Here is a 20,559-nt window from a genome sequence, read left to right on the forward strand (position 1 = left end):
ACAGCAGTTTCTTACAGAGATGCTGTTGATCCAAAACTGTGTTTTCCAAAGCTGCTAACCTTCCTGTACCTGTTCTCTGCACATGGCTGTTGGAAGATGGAGGTATATTCAGAAGGACAAACAACAGAGAGAATCACAAGGGGATTCAGGAGGCATTGACTAAAGATTTATTTTTTGCGTTATGGAAACTGTGGCTGACAGCTTGAAGTTCCTTGGTCCAAGTTATAGGATTGTAAAATGATTAGCGAGCTATGATTAGGCAATTTACCTATGGAAAATGCTACCATCAACTACATTTATTCAGCAAACATCTATTAAGTGCCCGCTGTGTGGTGGGAGATACAAGGACTAGGAGGATGTGGTCCAGCAGGATGTGAATTGAAGAGGTCTGCATCTATTAATGTGAAGTGTACAGCCCAGAGGAAGGAGCATGTAGTTCTTCTTTGGGGGTTTGGATGAGGGTTTACAGATATGGCTTCCCTTACTGAAGCATGGGTTGGAGATGGCAATTGGAGAGTGACATGTAGGCAGTGGTAAGTTATGGTCCTTTTTGTGCCTGGAGCAGGAGAGTGTGATGGAGAGAGGTGGAGCCAGAGCCAACCAAGGGAGTCTCAGGTGAGATGATGTCCTGCTGCTACGCACATTTGCCGGACTTTTCAGCATTGGAATTGGCATCAGTAGACCCAGGGTCTTGTCTTGGCTGTCCCACTGACTGTGTGATCTTGGACAAGCCCTTTCTCCTCTGGAGACAAGCTGGAAGGTCTCCAAAGACCTTTCAGCTCTGAAATTCTGTTGAGTTTATGGATTGGATGAATACGTAATGAACAACCAAATGAATTCTCCTGGCCAGCCTGTTTTCCAGATGAAACCGGCCACCCTCCTCTTCACGGTTTTTCCAGTGTCCTCGTCTGGCTGGTTCATCCCTGCGGTGCACTCAGCTGTCCAGATACCCCAAGGTGGGGAAGCACCCCTGTCCTTGTGAGCTATCTCAATCTCTTACCACTCCCTTACCCAGAAGTACCTGTCCTGTGTCCTCACCTGCTCCGTAGAGCCCTGGGAGATGATGGGGCAATCTGAAAATCCAGTTCATGCCAAGGTGCTAATGTCCATGACAACATTAAATTCCTTCGGATTGTTGAGAGCATCTAACTAAATGTCATCCTTTTACGGTTGAGTAAACAGAACTGAAGAGGGAAAGTGACTAGGCCAGGCTCTCACAGTGAGTCAGGAGTAGAGAGAGGAGGTCTCCTTGCTCACACAGTTCACACATTCCCTAGATCAGTATTAATTGAGCACTTACTGTGCTATGTGTCGGGTATAGCATGAAGAATAAAATTCTGACCTTCCAGGAGGTCAGACTAGAGGGGAAGAAGAACACACGCCGATTATCTTAAATCAGTGGGTTCAATAAAGTGATGAAGACAGGGTATTATGGGACCATCAAAGGAGGGCCTCCAGACTAGCCTGGCAGGTTCATCAAAAGCTTCCTGGAATAGGTCACATCCAAAGGGCCTTGGAGAATCAGTGGGAGTTAGCCAGGTAGAGAAGGACATTCTAAGTGGGGGATACACACAGTTAATGGTTCATGCATCCCAGACAACATTTGCTTTTTAACTAAGGCCTTAACCAAGGAAGCAGATTGCATGAGAAATTGTGGAGCTTGTAAGGAAGGTATTTTGGGGGTGGGGAGAACCTTTCAGAGCTTTCATATTACTCCACACGGTCAGCCAACTTACTATCCTATGTGAGGCAGGGGAAGAGGAGAGGCATGAGTCCCAAGTGGACCTGAGTCAGTACCTTTAGCTTGGTGGTGGCTTGTTACAAATGCCTGTCCCAGGCTAAATATCCTAAAATCCCAGACCCAGGGATTATCACTTGGATAGCTGTCAACAAGCATCCCTCTTCCAGGGTGTGGGCCCTACTGGCTTAAAAAGAGAATGGAAACCAGAGCTTCCCTAGGGCAGGAACAGGGAGATTAGGCCAGTCCTAAAGGTGGCGGAGCCTTGGTTTGCTTCCGGTGCTAGCTAGGAAGAAGCGTCTGAAAGGTGAACTTTATTCTGCCAGCACTGGAGTACATCCCTGTTCCTGACCCTGGAAGCCTTCTCGCCCTGAGATCCAAGGCAGGAGAAACTCCCTCATGGAGGAGGAATGCTGCAGGGAGGATGGCCTGGAAGCCCTTGAGGGGGCAGGGGATGTAGTAGGCACAGGTACAGACTGACTCTAAGATGCTCCATGCCATCAGTGCACTTCATCCGGAGCTCCAGGCGGCCCCAGGTGGGCAGGGCTTACCTCCTGTGCTCTGTTCACCTTTCTTCTTGCCAGCATTTATAGGCGGCCGCTCTTTCCTCAGTACTTCTGACTTTCCCTCTCCTTATGCTAACAGTACCTAGCACAGGCTCTGCTTCAGGGGGCATTTGAATCAAGCCACTGCCTTACTTGGCTGGTGGGTATGTGGCTGTTCACCCAGTCCTGTTGGGCTAGAGGAAGAGGAGAAAAAGGTATCAGAGATGAGACCCTTCCCTTGGCAAGCTCGGGTGATCAGAAGAATGGCCCCAAGCTGCATGGGAACTTTCCCCAAGAGTACCCCAATATTAAGCTGTTCGATTTCCGTCCCTTCATCTGCTCTCCACCCACAGCAAGAGTGGGTCTCAGCTGGGACTGATGAATCGGTATATCGGGGGGAAACAAGGCATTATTGTCAGTTATCCTGGAAGAATAGCCGGACAGTGTACCCTGGGGATGCAGGATTACTAAAAATGAAAATTAGCCAATTAGGTCTTTATCCCACCCAGAGCTCGGGTAGGGGAGGAGGAGCCAGCCCCTGGGCCTTTCAGTGAGATCTGGTTATCCAAGGTGAGGCAGGAGTTTCCAGATACCCTCAGTTCCTAACCAGGAGGGACAGGGGGCGTGAGAACAGAATGGGTATTGCCAGGAAATCAATAGAAACTGAAGAAGCATTTAGTTTCTGAATGCAACACCCCCTGAACTCAACAGGGGGTGTTGAGACCCTGGTGGAGGTGAAGAAACTCTTGTTTTGCATCGGAGGAACCAATTATCAGACAACCCCTTTGCTGATGTTTGACAAATAGCATGACAGGGAAGATAAGTCCCATGGGGCCGAGTTTGAGATATTTGTGTAGCATCCATTTAGTAAAAATTGAAACGCATTGCTCGTATCTGCCCCTGACACACACACACACACACACACACACACACACACACACACAATTTCTATGCCCGTGTGTACTGGTGACTGGGTGTATCAGACCGTGCATATAAAATACATCAAACTGAAATAAGAACAAAGCCCTGGAGACTACCGTGGTTCAGTATCTCTGGACACATAATGGAAATGCTCGCCTTCGACTGCCCAGGCGTTCTATCTGATAGAGCTTTGGGAGAAGAGGAAGCTGCCTTGACCTCTGTCACAAAGTTGTTAAAGATTCCGAAGTCTCATTAATTTAATGAGAAATACCTCGGCCTTCCTTCTGTCTACTGATCCAGCAATTTCCAATTATTCACAGTCAAGAGAGTCTAATAATAAAAATCTGCCCATTTCCCAAAGCTGGTATTATCACAACAGGCGTTGCTGGCTCTGAGTACCAGCAGTGTGTCAGACGCCATGCCCAGCACCTTCTACTCAAGATCTTTAACCCTCAAAATAACGCTGCAAGGTGGGTGTTCCAGTTCTGCGCAGTACGAAAGTGAGGCTCGGAGATGTTTAAGGGTTTTCACTCAGTAAGTGGCAGATGTGAGAATCTGCTTTTTACCTCCCAGCCCACATCTTGTACTTGTCAAACTGATCTTCTTGGCTTTTCTGTGCTGTATTGGTTTTCTATTGCTGTGTAACAAATTGCCACAAAGTTAGCACCTTAAAACATCAGCATTTATTAGTGCAGAGTCACGTAGGTCAGAAGTCCAGCATAGCATGACTGGCTCTGTGCTCGGGCTGAAATCTAAATGTCACCGACTACGTTTTCATCTGGAGCACAGGGTCCCCCTCCAAGCCCATTCATGTGGTTGGCAGAATCTACTTCCTTTCCTTCCTTGTGGTTATGGGAATGAAATCTGTTTTCTTGCTGGCTCTTGGCTAGGGACAGCTGAGCCTCGAGAGACCGTTCTTGGGTCCTTTCCCCATGACTGCTCCATCTCATCAACAGGGAACCTCCCTCTAGTCCAACCCCTCGCTCACTTCATGTCTCCTTGGCTTCCTCTTCTGCAAATAGTCAGTGAAAACTCTTTGCTTTTAAAGGACTCTTAGGTCAGGCTCATCCGGATAATCTCCTTCTTTGAAGCCAACTGCGTCATATAGCGTAACCTAATTGCGGAGGTAAAATTCATCGTAGTCACAGTCCTGGGGAGTGTGTGTGTGTGTGTGTGTGTGTGTGTGTGTGTGTGTGTGTGTTTCTTGGGGGTCATCTTAGAATCCTGCCTACCACACATGCCAACTGTGTAAATTAGTTTACTTATTTTCCTTTCTCCTCTACCATCTGGTGAAAGGGTATACAAGGAGAGATCTGGGGCCAGGGCACCGGGAGGAGAGTGCTGGCGACACTTAAGGCAGGAAATCCATACACCCCTTGATCATGCAAATGATAAACTCTGTGTTGTCTCTGCTGGAGCAAGGTGGAGCTCAGGACAGGGCCCATCCTTTGTGTCCTGATGATGGCCTGTAAACCAGCCCCTGAGGGAAAACTGACAGCCAAGGCAAAGGGGGAAACCAAGGCCTCTTGAAACTGCTGTGGCTAGCAGGGGGGCTGGTGGCCCTGAGGAATTTAGGCCCTGCTGAGAAGTGTGTTTGAGATTTAATGAATATTTGGAAAGCAGAGGGAGACTGAGAATAAAAGGCATTATGGCAAATCGCATTATTATTATTATTACATTATAAGTGCCATTGTATTACAAGCACCATTAGGAGTAGCAATTGCTGTTATTATTAAGCAATCCAGCTTCTCCATCCTCAGCATCAGGCTCCACTCCATGTCAAAGGCATCGACAGCTCGGTGAATCACCATCTGAAGCTTCCCTCACATTCACAGCCCAGTGGCAAGCCTGAGGCCTGCCCATCCCACTGAATCCTCCAGCCATAGCTCACGTGGTAGATGCCTCTCCTGTGAATTCCAAAGCTGGATTTTCATCTTGGCAGAGAGTTAAGATAGTCCTGAAACCATTCCTGATCATATCGCTCTCTTGCTTAAAACCCTTCGGTGTCTGTCTCCCCATTACCCTCAGGATAAAGTCTGAACCCTGTAACATAACTCCGGTGACCTCCCATTGCCACTGCACACCCCAGCCATACTGAAGGACTTGCAGTTACCTGAATCTGGCATAAGCTCTTGCTGTTCTGGGGCTCTGCACATGTTGTGGTTTCTCTGTTCATGAAACTCCTCTTTACCTCTTTATCTGGCTGACTCCTGCTCAGCTTTCGGGTCTCAACTTGCAGTCAACTCTCAGCTCAGGAATATCAGCAGCAATTCTGGTAGAAAAGACCACTTTATACGCGCCGCACCGTGTAATCAACCACACTTCAGGACTTGCCCTCCACCTGCTACTAAGTTTAAGCATCTTGAGGACAGGCATGGGGTGTGCTTATCGTTCTATTTCTAGTGCCCAGCATGATGTGTGTTCTCAAGGAGACACTCATGTTTTTGTTGAATGAATGAAGGAATGAGTGAAACTAAGATCTAAAAAGTGTCCAAGAGCTGAAAAACTGTTATGCGTATCCCCACCTCCAGCCCCCAACCCCCCAACTGTGAGAACCTATCTGAGAGCCTGGTGGCCTCTAGAACACAGCAGAGTCAGCAAGGCCCCCAGCCCTTGTGGAGAACCCATTATTTGATCCTGCTGCCAATATGGAGCACGTAAATTAGTAAGGAGCAGAGGCCACTGATTGACAGCATCACTCATCTTCCTAAACAGCTCCTTGTACCCCTGGTGAGATGGTGGAGCTGGGGGTGCCTGGGATCTCTACATGCCTGATTCTAATGTGTTGGGACCTGGGAAAGGAGAGGTTAACACCTGATGTATAAACAGGAGGCCTGATCAGTGAATCCTGATCAGTGCTTGAAGAAGGAAGCCTGCAGAAAAGCGGTAGCTCACTGCAGCCTCAGGGGAGAGCCCGAGGTGTCCACCAGTTCTCATGTCAATTTGACCTACTGAGGTTTCAGCTGCACAGTTAACCACACAGTTAATAACTACTTATTTAGCACCCAGAGACCCAGAACAGTCTTGTAAATAAAAAAAATGAAGACAGACCCAGCTGCTGCCGAGGAGGTAAGAGGGCTTTCCACCTGGCCTCTGCCTTCCTCTTCCTGGAAGCATATGACTGAAGTCTTTGTAAAGGTAGTTCTACCCTGATGAGTGTTTGCAGGTGAACATTAATTAATTTAATGAATGTGTATTGAACACTTGCTAAGCACAAGATGTGGTGAAGGGGATAGAGCATTGAACAAGATGGAATATGGTCTGCCTTTGAAGTCCTGTTTGTGGACTCATGTTGGGAAAGAAAAGCAGAGAAAGGACAGAGTTCCCGGGAGGAAGGGATGTGCATGTCCAGGTTATGGGGATAAGTGAATACGAAGCATGCAGGGAGAAGAATCCAAAGCTGGGAGATTTAGGACCAATCTCCTATTAAATGAAATTCATTGACAGGTATGAATTAGCCTCCCAGCTGCTACTGTCTTCAAAGACCTATTACACAAAAAGCCATCTCCCAGCCTACACAGACAGCACAGGCTTTGATGCAGATAAATAGACAGACAGGTACCACAGTTAAGTGGGCTCAGGAGGGAAGGAGAGGATGTAAGGGTGCCCAGGAGATTTTGGACTTCTGGTGGCTCCAGGGCTTTCCTGCAAAAAGGCTAAGAGGAGACTTCTGAGACAAGGGTCTGGGGCCTGGTTTCTGCGATGCATTAGATCCCAAGGAGCAGTGAATGGATCTAACTATGAAGAAGAGCCTTGGGCAGGTGAGAGGACCAGGCTGCCAATGGGGTGAGATGAGGCACAGCCTGACAAGTGCTCCCATCCTAAATGTTTTCAGTCAACAGCCTTGACTTCTTTCTATATGGGGTGCACCAGAGTGAACACTGATAATGTAAGTGCATTTATTTCAGATGGCATCTAGTCCTTGGAGAGGTAGCTTTGAACAAACTCGTGGTAAAAAGCTCCAAGTGATGACAGGTGTGTAGATGAGGTGTAATGGGGGCATGATTGAGTGGCCACTTCTGGAGGCTTGAGTGATGGAGGAGGTCAAAGTGGACACTGAGGAAAAGGTAGACAGGAATCATAGCATGAAAAGACTTGTATGTCTAGCCAAGGGTTTTTTGTCCTGTATGCAATAAAGGAGTATTCGGCGAGGGGGAAGTTCATGATCAAATTTGGAGTTTAGAAAGATCACTCCAGCAATAACATGGAGAAGGAACTTGGAGAAGTGCAAGACTAAAGGAAGAGAAACCAGTGAGTCCATAGTCTAGGACCCAGCTGGTGAGGATCTGATTTGAGGTAGAGATGATGGGGTGGAGGGCAGGGATCAGATTCAAGAGATGTAAAGGAATTAAAATGTCCTCAAATGACAATAAATGAGTGCATACCTGCTTACATGAATGAGATGTGGACAGTGAGAACATGGAAGTGGAGGATGCATTCTAAATTCTAGCTTGATTGACAGGTGGATCATGTGACATTCACAAACAGGGAACCAAGGGAGGGAAGCAGATCCAAGTGGGAAGATAAAGAGTGCAAGTTAAAGAGTGATACAGTCTTAAGGCTATCTTCCTCCTTTTCAGCTTCATCATAATATTCTAAGAAATTAGAATTGTTTAGTGTCCTCAGGACTCCTGGGGTGAGAACATTTGAAGTTGTCAATCATTAATAATCTCAGGGATGGGGTATGCTCCGACACCACCTCCTAGTGGCCTAGCCTGGTACTGAGCACACGGTGGGGAAGATAGAATAAGGGAAGGTAGAATAAGGGAAGATAGAACGAGGGAAGGTAGAATAAGGGCAGATAGAATAAGGGAAGGTAGAATAAGGGAAGATAGAATAAGGGAAGGTAGAACAAGGGAAGATAGAACAAGGGAAGGTAGAACAAGGGAAGGTAGAATAAGGGAAGATGGAACAAGGGAAGATAGAATAATCACTGGTCTTCTTTGCCAAGGGCCTGGATCTTAATTCCATATCTGTGTTAGGGGCAAGATGTTTAACTCCTGGGTACCTCGGTTTCCTTTTGTACCACGTGTGAAAATGAATAAAACCTGTTCTGTCCACTTCCAATTACGGTTGGGAAACCCAAAAGCAGTGCGTGAAAGTGCCCTATAAGCTTCATTCAGCCACATCCGTGGAAGCAGTTGGTGTTGTTATACTCAGTAATAAATTGATATTTCATAAATCACTTTGATGTGGGTGTCATGAGGCCACCAGCCTCCTCTCCCAGGCAGTTAGGGTCCAGGGCTGAGCATGGAGCAGAGAGGATCAAAGGCTGAGGCTTGGGTGAAAGCAGGCAAGACGTGAGGGACTGCTGGAAACCCCACTGTGAAGGGGGTTAAGGATTTTAAACACCACTGTTAAGAAGCAGAGCCAGTTCTGGAGTGAAGAGACTGCAAGTAGGGCCAGTTACAACCCAAATGGGTCCAGGTGTTAACATTCGGAGAGATTTCAGAGGTCATAGAGGTGTTGGGGTGACACCTTTTATAGGTTGCCTGTGGCCCTGGTGGGAAGGGAGCTGTTAAGGTTCTTGGGCTACCTGGGGCTGAGGGCTTTATGCAGACGCCGGAGATAGCCACCTTTGTGGTGTGATCTGGTGGGCTTCAGGAAGGCCTCCGCACACTGCCTTCCTCACTACCTGCTAATGATCCCTGAAAGTACATGAAACATGCATTTCTTGAGCTATTCTATTATTACTTCTAATAATAGTAATAAGGAGTCTGTATCGTGCTTCCAGTCTGCACAGAGCTCTCCTATATATTATCATTTTTGAGTGTCACAATGGCACGGTGATGTCTTATTTTCCCCATTTTAAAACGAGGAAACTTTTCTGATTAAAAAAGATAAAAATAAAGAAATTAAAAGTTTTTTTTATAAAAAGATTGGTCTTTGGAATGTGGGATTTCAGAGAGGAAAATCTAGGTCAAAATGCCCACAGACAGTGTATAATGTAAAATGCCGCGACTCCAGACCCATACTCACTCTTTCCAGCACAGTTATTCTCCTAACCGTTTAATTAAGTCCAGAAGGCAGTTTTGGGTTTCACTGATTTTTCTAGGTGCCAGGGACACAGCAGTGAGTGAGACAGTCCATTCTACCTTCCAGGAGTTCACAGGCCAGCGGGGAAGTATTTGAGGCTCAAATAATGATGACCGTGGAGAGATTTTACTAGGGGTGGCTGAGACTGCTGGACAGCTCTCAGCAGAAGTTGGCCAAGTTCACCAAGCTGCATTCGACTGCCTGTTTCTCTGAGCCATCATAGCCACACAAGCCTGCAGTTATACTGCATTGACTTCTAATTCCTTCCCACCTGCTGCACCCTGGTACTTGCTGTGACTCCTTTTCTGGGTTCTTCATGCTGAACAGATGCGATGTGAGGCAAACCTCAGCTCTCCCATCTTCTCAGTGAAGTGCTCAGTTTTGCCTGGCACACAGTTGGTGGTCAGTAAATTGTAGTAGTTATTATTAGAATTACTGCTTTCTTGTGATTATTCATGGTTGGAAGATCTGGAATTTCAACTAAAGGCATCTATCTCAACACAAATCGCCACACCAAGCAATTAGCATCTTATGGTGACTTATTTTCTTTTTTGAGACAGAGTCTCTGTCGCCCAGGCTGGAGTGCAGTGGCACCATCTTGGCTCACTGCAACCTCTGCCTCCCGGGTTCAAGCGATTCTCTTGCCTCAGACTCCCGAGTAGCTGGGACTACAGGCACACGCCACGCAACCACGCCTGGCTAATTTTTGTATTTTTAGTAGAAATGGGGTTTCACCATGTTGGCCAGGCTAGTCTTGAACTCCTGACCCCAGGTAATCCACCTGCCTTGGCCTCGCAAAATGCTGGGATTCTTATTTAGGAAAACTTTTCCCATTTGACAAGTAGCTAAGAATCATCTCTTGCCAAGCAAAGAGGAAGAGAAAGAGGAAGGCAAGACCCCCAGGCCAGATCTTTCCTTTTGGCAGGGCCCAGCAGTTCAGGGGGACCAGGAAAAGGGAGGGGAGTGGGGCAGCACACCCACTTTGGTGACACCAGCAGCATGGAGGATGGATTGCACTTGGACAGAAAAGGACTCCCAGGCCATGAGTGCCTGTGTGCCAGGCACTCCTCATGGATTACCCGTGCAAGGTAGATGCTCTTACCCACACTTTACAGGTGAACACACCGAAAGTTCAGAGACCCGCCTGAAATCAGCCAGCCAGTATGTGGCCAAATGAGGGTTTGAAACCAAGGCTGCCTTATTTCAAAACTTGTGCTCTTTCTAATACATGCTACTGTTTCCTGATGAGATTGCCACATTGCACCATGCCAAGGGGCACCGTCCACATGGTCATCAGTATAAATGGAATCTGGGAGTTGAACGGTATAGTGGCTAGGTATTCCAAAATCAGAGGCATGATCTCCATTAAATAGCAGCTATTGCAGAGGAGAAATGACGAGGCCTGGTGGGATTAGAAAGGAAGGGACAGCTTCAAGAGACATTTAAGGGATAGGTTTGACAGAATTGGCAGTTGACTTGGTGTGGAGTTAAAAAATAAGGGAGTTGAGGCTGTCTCTGAAGTTTCTAGCTAAGGTGCCTGGGAGAATAGTAATGCACTTATTGGTTAGGAAGGCAAAGGGGAAGGGGCTGTTGGGCAGAAAACATCATGGAATGCCACTTTCCCTACTTACCCATTTGGCCTGAGTTAGGAGATGAACTTGATTTAAGGACACCTCCTGGACCTGTGCTTTGGTTTCTTGCTTTTCTACTTCAGGTCAAACACAGAAACTTAATCTGGGTCATTAAACGTTCTTGTGCTTTTAGCTCTAGTAGACTAACCTCGTCCTGTCCCCAGGGTTGACTAAATCCAGCCCCCAGTGACAGGACTTGACTGCTTAGCTCAGCTGAACATGTCCCCAGGGCACTGCTTCTCCCAGACCTCCCTTACAGAAGCTGCCCACAAGGTCTGCCCAGCCTTATCCCTCCATGTTCCCAGACACCAGACACTGAAGCTATGTGTTTCTTGGCACCAGACCCTGTGTGGTATAAGGCATGGTCAGCCCCTTGCAGCCATGGTAATCTCACAGTTTCACAGGTCATCTCTTCCTCTCTTCCTCCAAAACAACTACCTCAGCTCTAGGACCTCCACTTGTCTGGGCCCATCCCCAACTCAGCCCCTACTCAGAGCCTGCTGTTGCTCCCTAGCCCAGGTGATGGACAGGCGGTAGACCCACAAAGCTTCCTACAGCTCATGGTGAATGGATGCCTGTTGGTAAACCAGAACACTGGACATGGCACATCTGCTGCAGAAAGTGAGGGGCGCCCTTCCGCGTAGCTCTCAAGCCATTATCCATGAGGCATTCCTTCATCCCCGGGTAACATCCCCCTGTATCCACTTGTGGTTCTGACCTGACCTTCAACTATAGCTATTGGGACCCTTTCATACCATTGTATACACAGAGATTCGCACACATGTATGCACACGCGCACACACACACATGCACACACTTTTAAAAATGTTTTTCATGTGAAAGCCCAGTGATAAGAAAGCAAGCTGTCAGGATTTTTAAAAATACAGTAATGCAATTCACAGACGACAGTCAGTGGTTAGCACAGCTTCTACGCATGTTTTTACACCTTCTGGAGGTGTGACAGGGTGTGCTTGGTGTTAGAGTTGGCCACAGTGAGACCGAAGGCATTAAGATGTCATCAATCAACTGTCCTCAAAACAGCATTGACCAAACAGCTTCTAGGTATCAAGCACTCTGTAGCTGCAATGTGAAGTTCAAAAATGAGGCAAACATATCTTTACTTCCTGGAAACATACAGCCCTCTGTAGAGAGAGGCCACATGTGTGAACAAAGACTGCAACACGGGGTCTGTCACAAAGCCACCCACACTTGGAGTCGTGGAAGACCTGGTCCTGGTCTCTGCCCCACCACTTGGCTTTACCAGGTTCCATTTGCTCTGTGCTTCACCCTGGTTCCCTGGTTTGGGACAATGGGAGTCGACGCTTGTTGGGAGCAGGGACCCTCAGGACATCCCTTCCTGGGACATTTATAAGAAGAGGATCAAGGTCCCCATGAGGACCTGTTACACCTGAGGGACTGCTTCCAGCCCTTTCTGTCATTGTATGAAGGTTACAACCAGCCAGGCACTGTGGCTGGGGCGGAGTTGGGGAGGCACAATGGGAGCCTAAGTGAGCCAGGTGTGCATTCCTGGGTAGGACTCAAGATGGGTGGGCAGCGGAAACTGGGTGAACTTTAATCCCTTCCAGTCCTGAAATGTGTTAGTTTTATGAAATATCTGTCTCCACAAAATGTCCCCACCACTTGACTTTGGATTTGTAAGAAATGTTTCTCTGAATAGATGTAGAGTAGCACTTCCCAGATTACGTTCTAAAGCATGCTACTGCCAGGCACTCATGGATTTTGGAGGAGGAAAAAAAACCCATGGTCCTGATTTGTTCCATGGTCAGTGTGTTTGGGAAATTCAGGGTTAAACAAAATTAAACCAGCTGCTTCGCTGCTGTACTTTTTTCAGCCTTTAATAGGCTAGTGAGTATTATGAATCTTGAAAAGGCAGATATAATGTGCATTGTTTTCCAGCCTTATTTGAACATGGAAACTTGTCTTCATGAAATTTCTGGAAACCTAATGCCCTGAGGAACACGCTTTGAGAAATACTGGCACAGAAGATGTTCATTGTTTGTAAACTAGCGGTGGTCAGCTATTTCCCATGTTCTTTTAGACAATAGTCTAAGTTTAGATAAAAAGAAGAATTTCCTAACTGTAAGGATTCTTAGATACTAGAACCTTAGAGTGTCGTGGGAAATGGCAGTAAAAGAATGTGCCCCTCCCCCTTCCTTGTCCTTCCACAGGCTATCCCATGAGTCATTATAAATAGAACAAATTACCAAGGAAACTTCTGGAATCTTTTTATCTTTTTATCTGGTTTGGCCTTTGAAAGTTGCCTATAATTGAGGGATAAGAAGGTAGGAATAAAAAAGCAGGAAGACAGACTGGCTGACTTCTGGGTAGACTGTCTCTGAGTGTCTGTAATGAACTCATTCATTCTTACTCCACCCAGAACATGCATTTGAAGGGAATACCTTTCTCACTTAGGTTTCCAAGACAAGTGGAACTGAAGAGGCAGAGAGCCAGAAGCTGCCCCAGAGTTCACTGTGGTCTTTCAGTAGCTGTTGTATTTGCCAAATATGATGCTAAGCTTTGCACGCATCTTACTTGTTCCTTGAAATAACCTATAAGGTTGCTAATATGGTTTCTTTTTTAAAAATGAGTATCTGAAGCCCAGAAGGTTACAGACCTTGCTTAAAGTCATACAGCCAGTGTGGAAAGGAACCTGGGTTTGAACACCAAAGCCTGAGTCCACTGTATCGCCCCAGCTGGCACTGTGGGTCTGTGGACATCCAGGGCCTCAGGGCTTCCTTAAAATGAGCCTCCATCCATCAGGCTGTGCATGTGGGGAGAGGATGGCGTTGGGCCGATGTGTCTGCCCACAATGATAAGGAAGCCAGGGAAGAGGACACTTTCCAGCCCCTGCCAACCATGCCCAGGTTTGCCCACAACAGTCTGGCTCTGCCCCAGTCACTGAACCCTTGCCAAATGAATCTTCTTCTCATTAGCTGTCTGCCCCCTTGTGCCTACCGATAGCCCACAGCACATGGGCAGCTGCCCTGTTAGAGAGATGGGAGATAATATCAGTGTAGGAATCAGTACATTCTCTGGCATGTCCTTGTTCCCCTAATGGGAATGTGGCAGGATCCAAAATACACTTAATCCTTATCCAAATCCACTCTGTCAGGCATTGGTGGCTTCAAAGGAAGCTTGGTACCTCCAGTTTGCACGTGTAAGCTAATGAATCCGGGCTCTGGGCAGGTGAGCTCAGGCCTGCAGCCTGAGACCTTGGCAGTGACTGGAGCTGTGTGGCAAGGATACAAGGGCGGCGCCAGGGGCCTACAGCAGCTAAGTCTTCAGAAGAGGAAACTGCCTGGAGGAAAGCAATATTTCTGCCTGGCCAGAAGGAAAGCCCAAGGCGCTTGCCATCTGTCATGTCAGGCTAAGTGGCTGATGGGCTAGTCCTTGGGTCTGGAAGTCCTATGTACCCCCAGGGTGTGGAGCTGTGTGTGAGGCACTTGGAATGAACATGCAATGAATGTGATGTTTGTGTGAAAAGATGGCCTGACACACATTTGAAGGCATCTTTCTGGGAGCAGGGATCAGTGAGCTGAATAATCTACACCCTCTTGACTGATTTCACTGTACAGGGTCCAGGGAGACCTTGGGGGCCAGGGCTCCCAGCTCAGAGGAGGACACTGCCCCTCTCTATAACTCTAACTGGCCTCGGTGCACTCACACGTGCAGGCTGACTATCACTTGGCCCCACCCTGGTGGATTGCATGAGGACCGTGGGTTGCAGGGAGAACTCCTTTGAGCTTCTCAATGTCACTGCCTTAGATGGGGTTTCCCTGACTGCCTCATCTAAAGGAGCAGTCCCTCACCCCAAGTCCCATCCCCCTAGCTATACGAAATGATGATGAATTTGTTTCCTTACTATCTGTCTCTTCCACTAACTGCAGGCTTCCTGAGGGCAGCAAATGTGTCTCTCTCATCCATATCCTCCATGCCTAGAACCATGTCTGGCACATGATAAATGCTTAAATGTTTATCAAGTGAATGCAAAAATTAGTGGTAAATGAAGGCACCACCCTACCCACAAACCTTCAGGTTGAGGTTCTGGGAAAGCAAACTTGGTTTTGGCATTCCTCCGCCGACAGTTCCCTTGGGTTCCATCACACCTAGGACAAAGGGCACATTCGCAAGCCTGGCATCCTCACTCTGATGGTCTGGCCTCTGCTGACTGCCCCAGCTTCGTTTCTCACCATCCCTCTCCCAGGGCGCCTTGTATCCAGTGTGCTAACCCATGCTTCAGGTGTTTAAGACTTAGGGTCCTGCTGGAAATGCAAGCTCCTGGGCCTCAGCTCCCCAGATTCGGGTTCAGGTGGTCTTAGGTGGGGTTCAGGAATCATCCTTTTTTTTTTTTTTTTTTTTTTTTTTTTGAGATGGAGCTTTGCTCTTCTTGCCCAAGCTGGAGTGCAATGGCACGATCTCGGCTCACTGTAACCTCTGCCTCCTGGGTTCAAGTGATTCCCCTGCCTCACCCTCCCAAGTAGCTGGGATTACAGGAATGCACGACCACATCTGGCTAGTTTTGTATTTTTAGTAGAGCTGGAGTTTCATCACGTTGGTTAGTCTGGTCTCGAACTCCTGACCTCAAGTGATCCGTCCGCCTCGGCCTCTGAAAGTGCTGAGATTACAAGTGTGAGTCACCACACCCAGCCCTATCATTTTTTAAAAAGGAACCTGGATGATGCTGACGGTAGAATCATACTTTAAGAAGTGACGTCTTCATCAAAGTACAAGTACACCACGGGCAGTTCACTGAAAGGGCCATGCACTTTCTCAGCTCTGTGCCCTTGTATACATGGGGATCTCTGGCTGGAGTAGCCTTTGACCACCCACAGTTCTCCACCCAGAAAATGCCTATATATCCTTCAAGACACAGCTCAAGCATCCCACTTCCCATGGAAAAAAACCCCATGTGCCTAGTGCTGCCTCCACTGGGCACATGGCTTTTTTCTTTCTTTCTCTAGCTAGTGCATCTTGTATATACTTGTTTAGAGATCATTCTGCTTTTTTTTTTTTCTCTCCTTCATGCTTCACTATCACAGTGTTAACTCCCAGAAAAACTGCTCTCATTAACTCTGGACTCCTAGGTCTCAACAGACTGTCTGGTGTTCTCTGGACTAGAATGAGGTACCCAGACGTGCTCTACCAAAGTCCATCTCTCACTTCACCCTTTCCTAACTATGTTCTTATTTCTGATGCTGGGTCTTTCCAGGAGTTCTCACTCCAGAGAATGGACAGCCTTGTGGATGATCGTGTCAACATCCTGGGATTTTCCATTTTCAACCAATCCCATGCTTTCTTCCAAGAGTTTGCCCAGAGCCTCAACCAGTCTTGGCAGGAGAACTGTGACCATGTGCCCTTCACTGGGCCTGCGGTAAGTACCCGCCAGAGCTCTTCCTGGTGCCCCTTGGCCTCTGCACATCGCCCCTCTGTGGATCAGCCCCTGGGCAACACACCCTCCTGGAGTCCAGCCGACTTCCGCTCCAGTCCCAGCTCAGAGAGGGAGGTAGAAAGTGCGGGAAGTGGTTGCAGGGGGTGATGTTTGGGAAGCAATGAGCTATAGACAGCGGGGAGAGGGCTGTGTGGAGGTACTGGGTTGTTACTTAGTGATGTCTGCAGGTCCCCCGCGGCCAGACTCTCAATAATACCATTGCCGAGAGCTGCCTGAGTTTAGGATCCAAGAATCGTTTGGAAGGGCCTTTAAGCTGATCTACTCCCTCATTTTTCAGATAAGGAAACTGAAGCCCAGGCTGTAATGCGATACGGAGTGGGGATGTGGGGGTCTTGTTCAAGGGCAAACATTGAGGCTGTTGCAGAGTGGAACTAGCCCCAGGACTCCTGGCTCCTGGTCTGGTGCTCTGTCCACCCCCTGGCCACTTCCTGAGTCAGGGCTCATCTGGAGTGGCTCCCTTCTGCCCAGTCCCTGTGCTTCCTCTGTGCAGTCCTGGCCCCTTCCCGCACGTGTAATGGGAGCAAACCTTTCCATGGCCATTCTCCACTGAGCTGGATGTTCTTCTCTGCGGGGCAGGCCAAGAATATCTGCTTGTGTACATTTGTTAAAAGGCAAGTTCTCAAGAGGCTAGGATTGTGTGGCTTTTTATGCCCTGCCTAGCCCCATTATACACATTATTTTATTTTTAAAAGCTCCACAAGGCAGCCCTTGTGATGCTCACTACAACTTCCTGAGGCAGCTACTATCAGTATCTCCATTTTACAGATGATAAAACCGAAGCCCAGAAAGGTTAGGCAAATAGCCCCGGATCACACAGCCAGTGAGCAGAGGACCAGGAACAGAACCCAGGCCGTATGGCTTTACTGTTTATACTTTTAACCTCCATGCCACTTTGCATCTCTCTAGGATTGTCATTTCCTTGCCATGCTGTACTGTCATTGAGCCTGGCTAGATGGAAGTACAGTGACGCATGCATAATGACATTTTGGTCAGCAAGGGACAACTTATATGATGGAGGTTCCAAAGATGATAATACCACATTTTTCTTGTCCCTTTTCTATGTTTGAGTATGTTTAGATATGCAAGTACGTACCACTGTGTTACAGTTGCCTACAGTATTCAGTACAGTCACATACCGTACAGGTTTGTAGCCCAGGAGCACTACGCTATACCATATAGCCTAAGAGTGCAGTAGGCTGTAGCATCTAGGTTTGTGTAAGCACACTCGCTGATGCTCACACAGTGAAGAAATTGCCTGATGATGCATTTCTCATAATGTGTCCCCACTGTTAAGCAACACATGTCTGTAGTTCCTAGGTATTTGTTGAGTGAATGAGTGAGTGAGTGAGTCAGGCGGAATGAGGAGTTATAGATAGAAGTGGAAAAGCATCAAGTCTAGGAGCTGGCGATGGAATCAGGTACACTCCTGGAGTGGGAAATTCTCTGGTGAGTTTTAAAAATAGGAGGGATGCCTGTCTTCGATAAGACACGCCCAGAGGCAAAGGCATATCTGGACATCTACACACTTGGCATCTAATTAGTGCTTGGTCAACATGGTGACCTTGGAGGCAGGCTGCGGAAGCCAGGGCCCGGACTTAATGACTTTTCGCAAAGCTCTGTGCTTTTATGATCGTGCGGCCTCATGGACATCTTAGGAAGGAAGGGGTAGCTAAGGAGGTCAGAGCCCATGGAAAACTCAGGAAGCTTTGATCCAGGGGATGGGACAGGAGGAGGGGGTTTGAGAAACAGAGTTTCATGAAGGTTTATGGAACCCATCCCAACAAGCTATTTTAGACCTAAAAGAGGCAAAAATCCATGGGAAGGACTGGGGAGGGCAGCTGAAGGAAGGAGTCATGCCCATTAAATGGTTTAAGGGACAGAGAGGGGCATCTCAAAGCACAGTTTCATGTGCAAGATCAGACTCAACCCCCAGCAGCAATGCAAGCCCTGTTCTCCCAGCCGAGTCTGCTGTTCTTACAGTTCTCATTCCAGTATTTTAATAGGTGCTGACCAATTTGAAAGGCTTGCAACACAGTATCAAGAAAGGAAAAAAAAATCTGTCTCTTTCCCTTCAACCCAAGCCTCACCACATTCGGCATCTGGCCTAGTGAAGTCAATGGTCCTAGGCCCTATTTCCTCATTCTGTCTAAGGGTGTCTGCCTTTGCATTGATGCTCACATTGGCCATGAGCAGACAAATGAGGGTCCTTCGGTTCCTAGTGGGCTTCTTTGTAAGGATCCAGCACAAAGGCCAGGAGTGCCTTTCAGAGAGCTGTGGGTCAGCGCTGCCATGGTCAGACAGGCTGAAAAGATCACTGGCCTTGGAGTCACAGAGCCTGGAGTCGAATACTGGCCTAGACGTTTTCTCACCATGTGATCTTAGGTAGTGATGTAACCCCTGTGGGCCTCAGGTTCTTTTACCATAATTTTAGGTGAATTATGCCTGACCATCTTAGAGCATTATTGTGAAGATGGAATCAGATATGATTCTATCTTCAATTCACAGTTATTCACCAAGTAAGTTAATATAACAACCTGTATATGCCAGATGCTGGAATAGGCATTATTAAATATATCAGGCAGCTTTTGCTATGTAAATGCTGTGTAACAGCCAACTCCTAAATCTCATGATACACAATGAATATGCATACAGTACACATTTATAAAGCCCATGGACCTGTGGGTCAGCGAGGGAGCCACTCGTCTAAGCTGGCTCGGTTGGGCAGCTCTGCTGCTCTGGATAAGATCTCTCAGCATGCATGGGTTGGCTAATCCAGACTGGGCCTACTTGGGGCCAGTACCTCTTCCCCTGGACCAGCAGGCCAGCCCAGCATATTCTCATGGTGATGACAGAAGGACAGCAAAGCAAGTAGAAACACAAGGACCTCTTAGTCCTAGGCTCCCAGAAAGGCACACACTCATTTTCTTGGCCAAAGAAAGTCACACACACAAACTCAATGTTAGGGAGTGAGGAAATGTACTCTACCCTTTTAGAGGAAAAAAATGCAAAGGCACATGGTAAAAAGTCTGAATACCCAAATACAGAGTGTGTCTTAGTCCATTTGTATTGCCATCAAGGAAAACCCGAGGCTGGGTGATTTGTGAAGAAAAGAGGTTTATTTGGCTCCTGGTTCTGCAGGCTGTACAAGAAGCATGGTGCCGGTATCTGCTTCTGGTGAGGGCCTCAGGAAGCTTCCATTCTTGGTGGAAGGCAAGCGGAGGGGGCGTATGCAGCTCACATGGCAAGAGAGAAAGCCAAAGAGAGAGGGGAAGAGGTGTCAGGCTCTTCTCAATAGCCAGTTCTTGTGGGAACTGGAGTGAAAAGTCACTCGCTCCTGTGAGAAAGGCACAAAGCCATTTGTGAAGCATCCACCCCCTTTATCCAGCCCACCTGGGTCACTGCCACATGAGACTTGGGACCAAACAAACCGTAGCAGAGTGGGATGAAGGGCTGGCTCCATCACATAGTCACACAGTGAAGATCAAAGCCGCTGTCCTTCAGATGCACCATGCAGGAGCAGGGTTCACCTCCACCTCTGGGAAGGTGACTCCTGGGCTTATGTTACTCTCATGGAAGCAGAGGAAAGCCCTGAGTTCTGCTTGCAGAGGTCGGGGAAGGCTTGCCCGAAGAAAGAGAGGCCAGTAATTTGCGGCTCATCTGTGTGCAGTATACCAGGCAGGGTCCACGGCATCCCAGTGGAGCAGGGGCGCTGTGCTGACTCACTCAGTGGACTGGAGAGGGTGTCTTGTCATGAGGATGCTGCCCAGGGCCGTTTAAAAGATAGAAACCCTGACCTCGTTTATCTCCTTCCCAGTCCAAAGTCAGACTTCCGAAGGCCTCAGCACCTTATGCCCCGCAAGAATGCTTGGGGGGTATTCAGTGAGTGGGGGTGTTCTCTGAGGCTCTCTTGGTGCTGCTGGCAGAGAATAAGAGTAAAGATGGCTGGGCGTGGTGGCTCAAGCCTGTAATCCCAGCACTTTGGGAGGTCGAGACAGGTGGATCACGAGGTCAGGAGATCGAGACCATCCTGGCTAACAAGGTGAAACCCCCGTCTCTACTAAAAAATACAAAAAATTAGCTGGGCGTGGTGGCGGGCACCTGTAGTCCCAGCTACTCGGGAGGCTGAGGCAGGAGAGTGGCGTACACCCGGGAGGCAGAGCTTGCAGTGAGCTGAGATCTGGCCACTGCACTCCAGCCTGGGCGACAGAGCAAGACTCC

The 20,559-nt window shown here is 48.0% G+C and overlaps 1 protein-coding gene across 1 annotated transcript in view; it reads left to right on the forward strand.

The window, feature by feature from the left end:
• Window positions 1-20,559, forward strand: part of GRIK4 (glutamate ionotropic receptor kainate type subunit 4) — a 488,614-nt gene that overhangs the window by 342,114 nt on the left and 125,941 nt on the right. The window contains exon 9 of the mRNA XM_026449832.1: window positions 16,102-16,263. Within this exon, the coding sequence (XP_026305617.1) occupies window positions 16,102-16,263 (162 nt within the window). The remainder of the gene's footprint in view (window positions 1-16,101; window positions 16,264-20,559) is intronic.

This window comes from Piliocolobus tephrosceles, chromosome 13, assembly GCF_002776525.5.
Source record: "Piliocolobus tephrosceles isolate RC106 chromosome 13, ASM277652v3, whole genome shotgun sequence".
NCBI lineage: Eukaryota > Metazoa > Chordata > Mammalia > Primates > Cercopithecidae > Piliocolobus > Piliocolobus tephrosceles.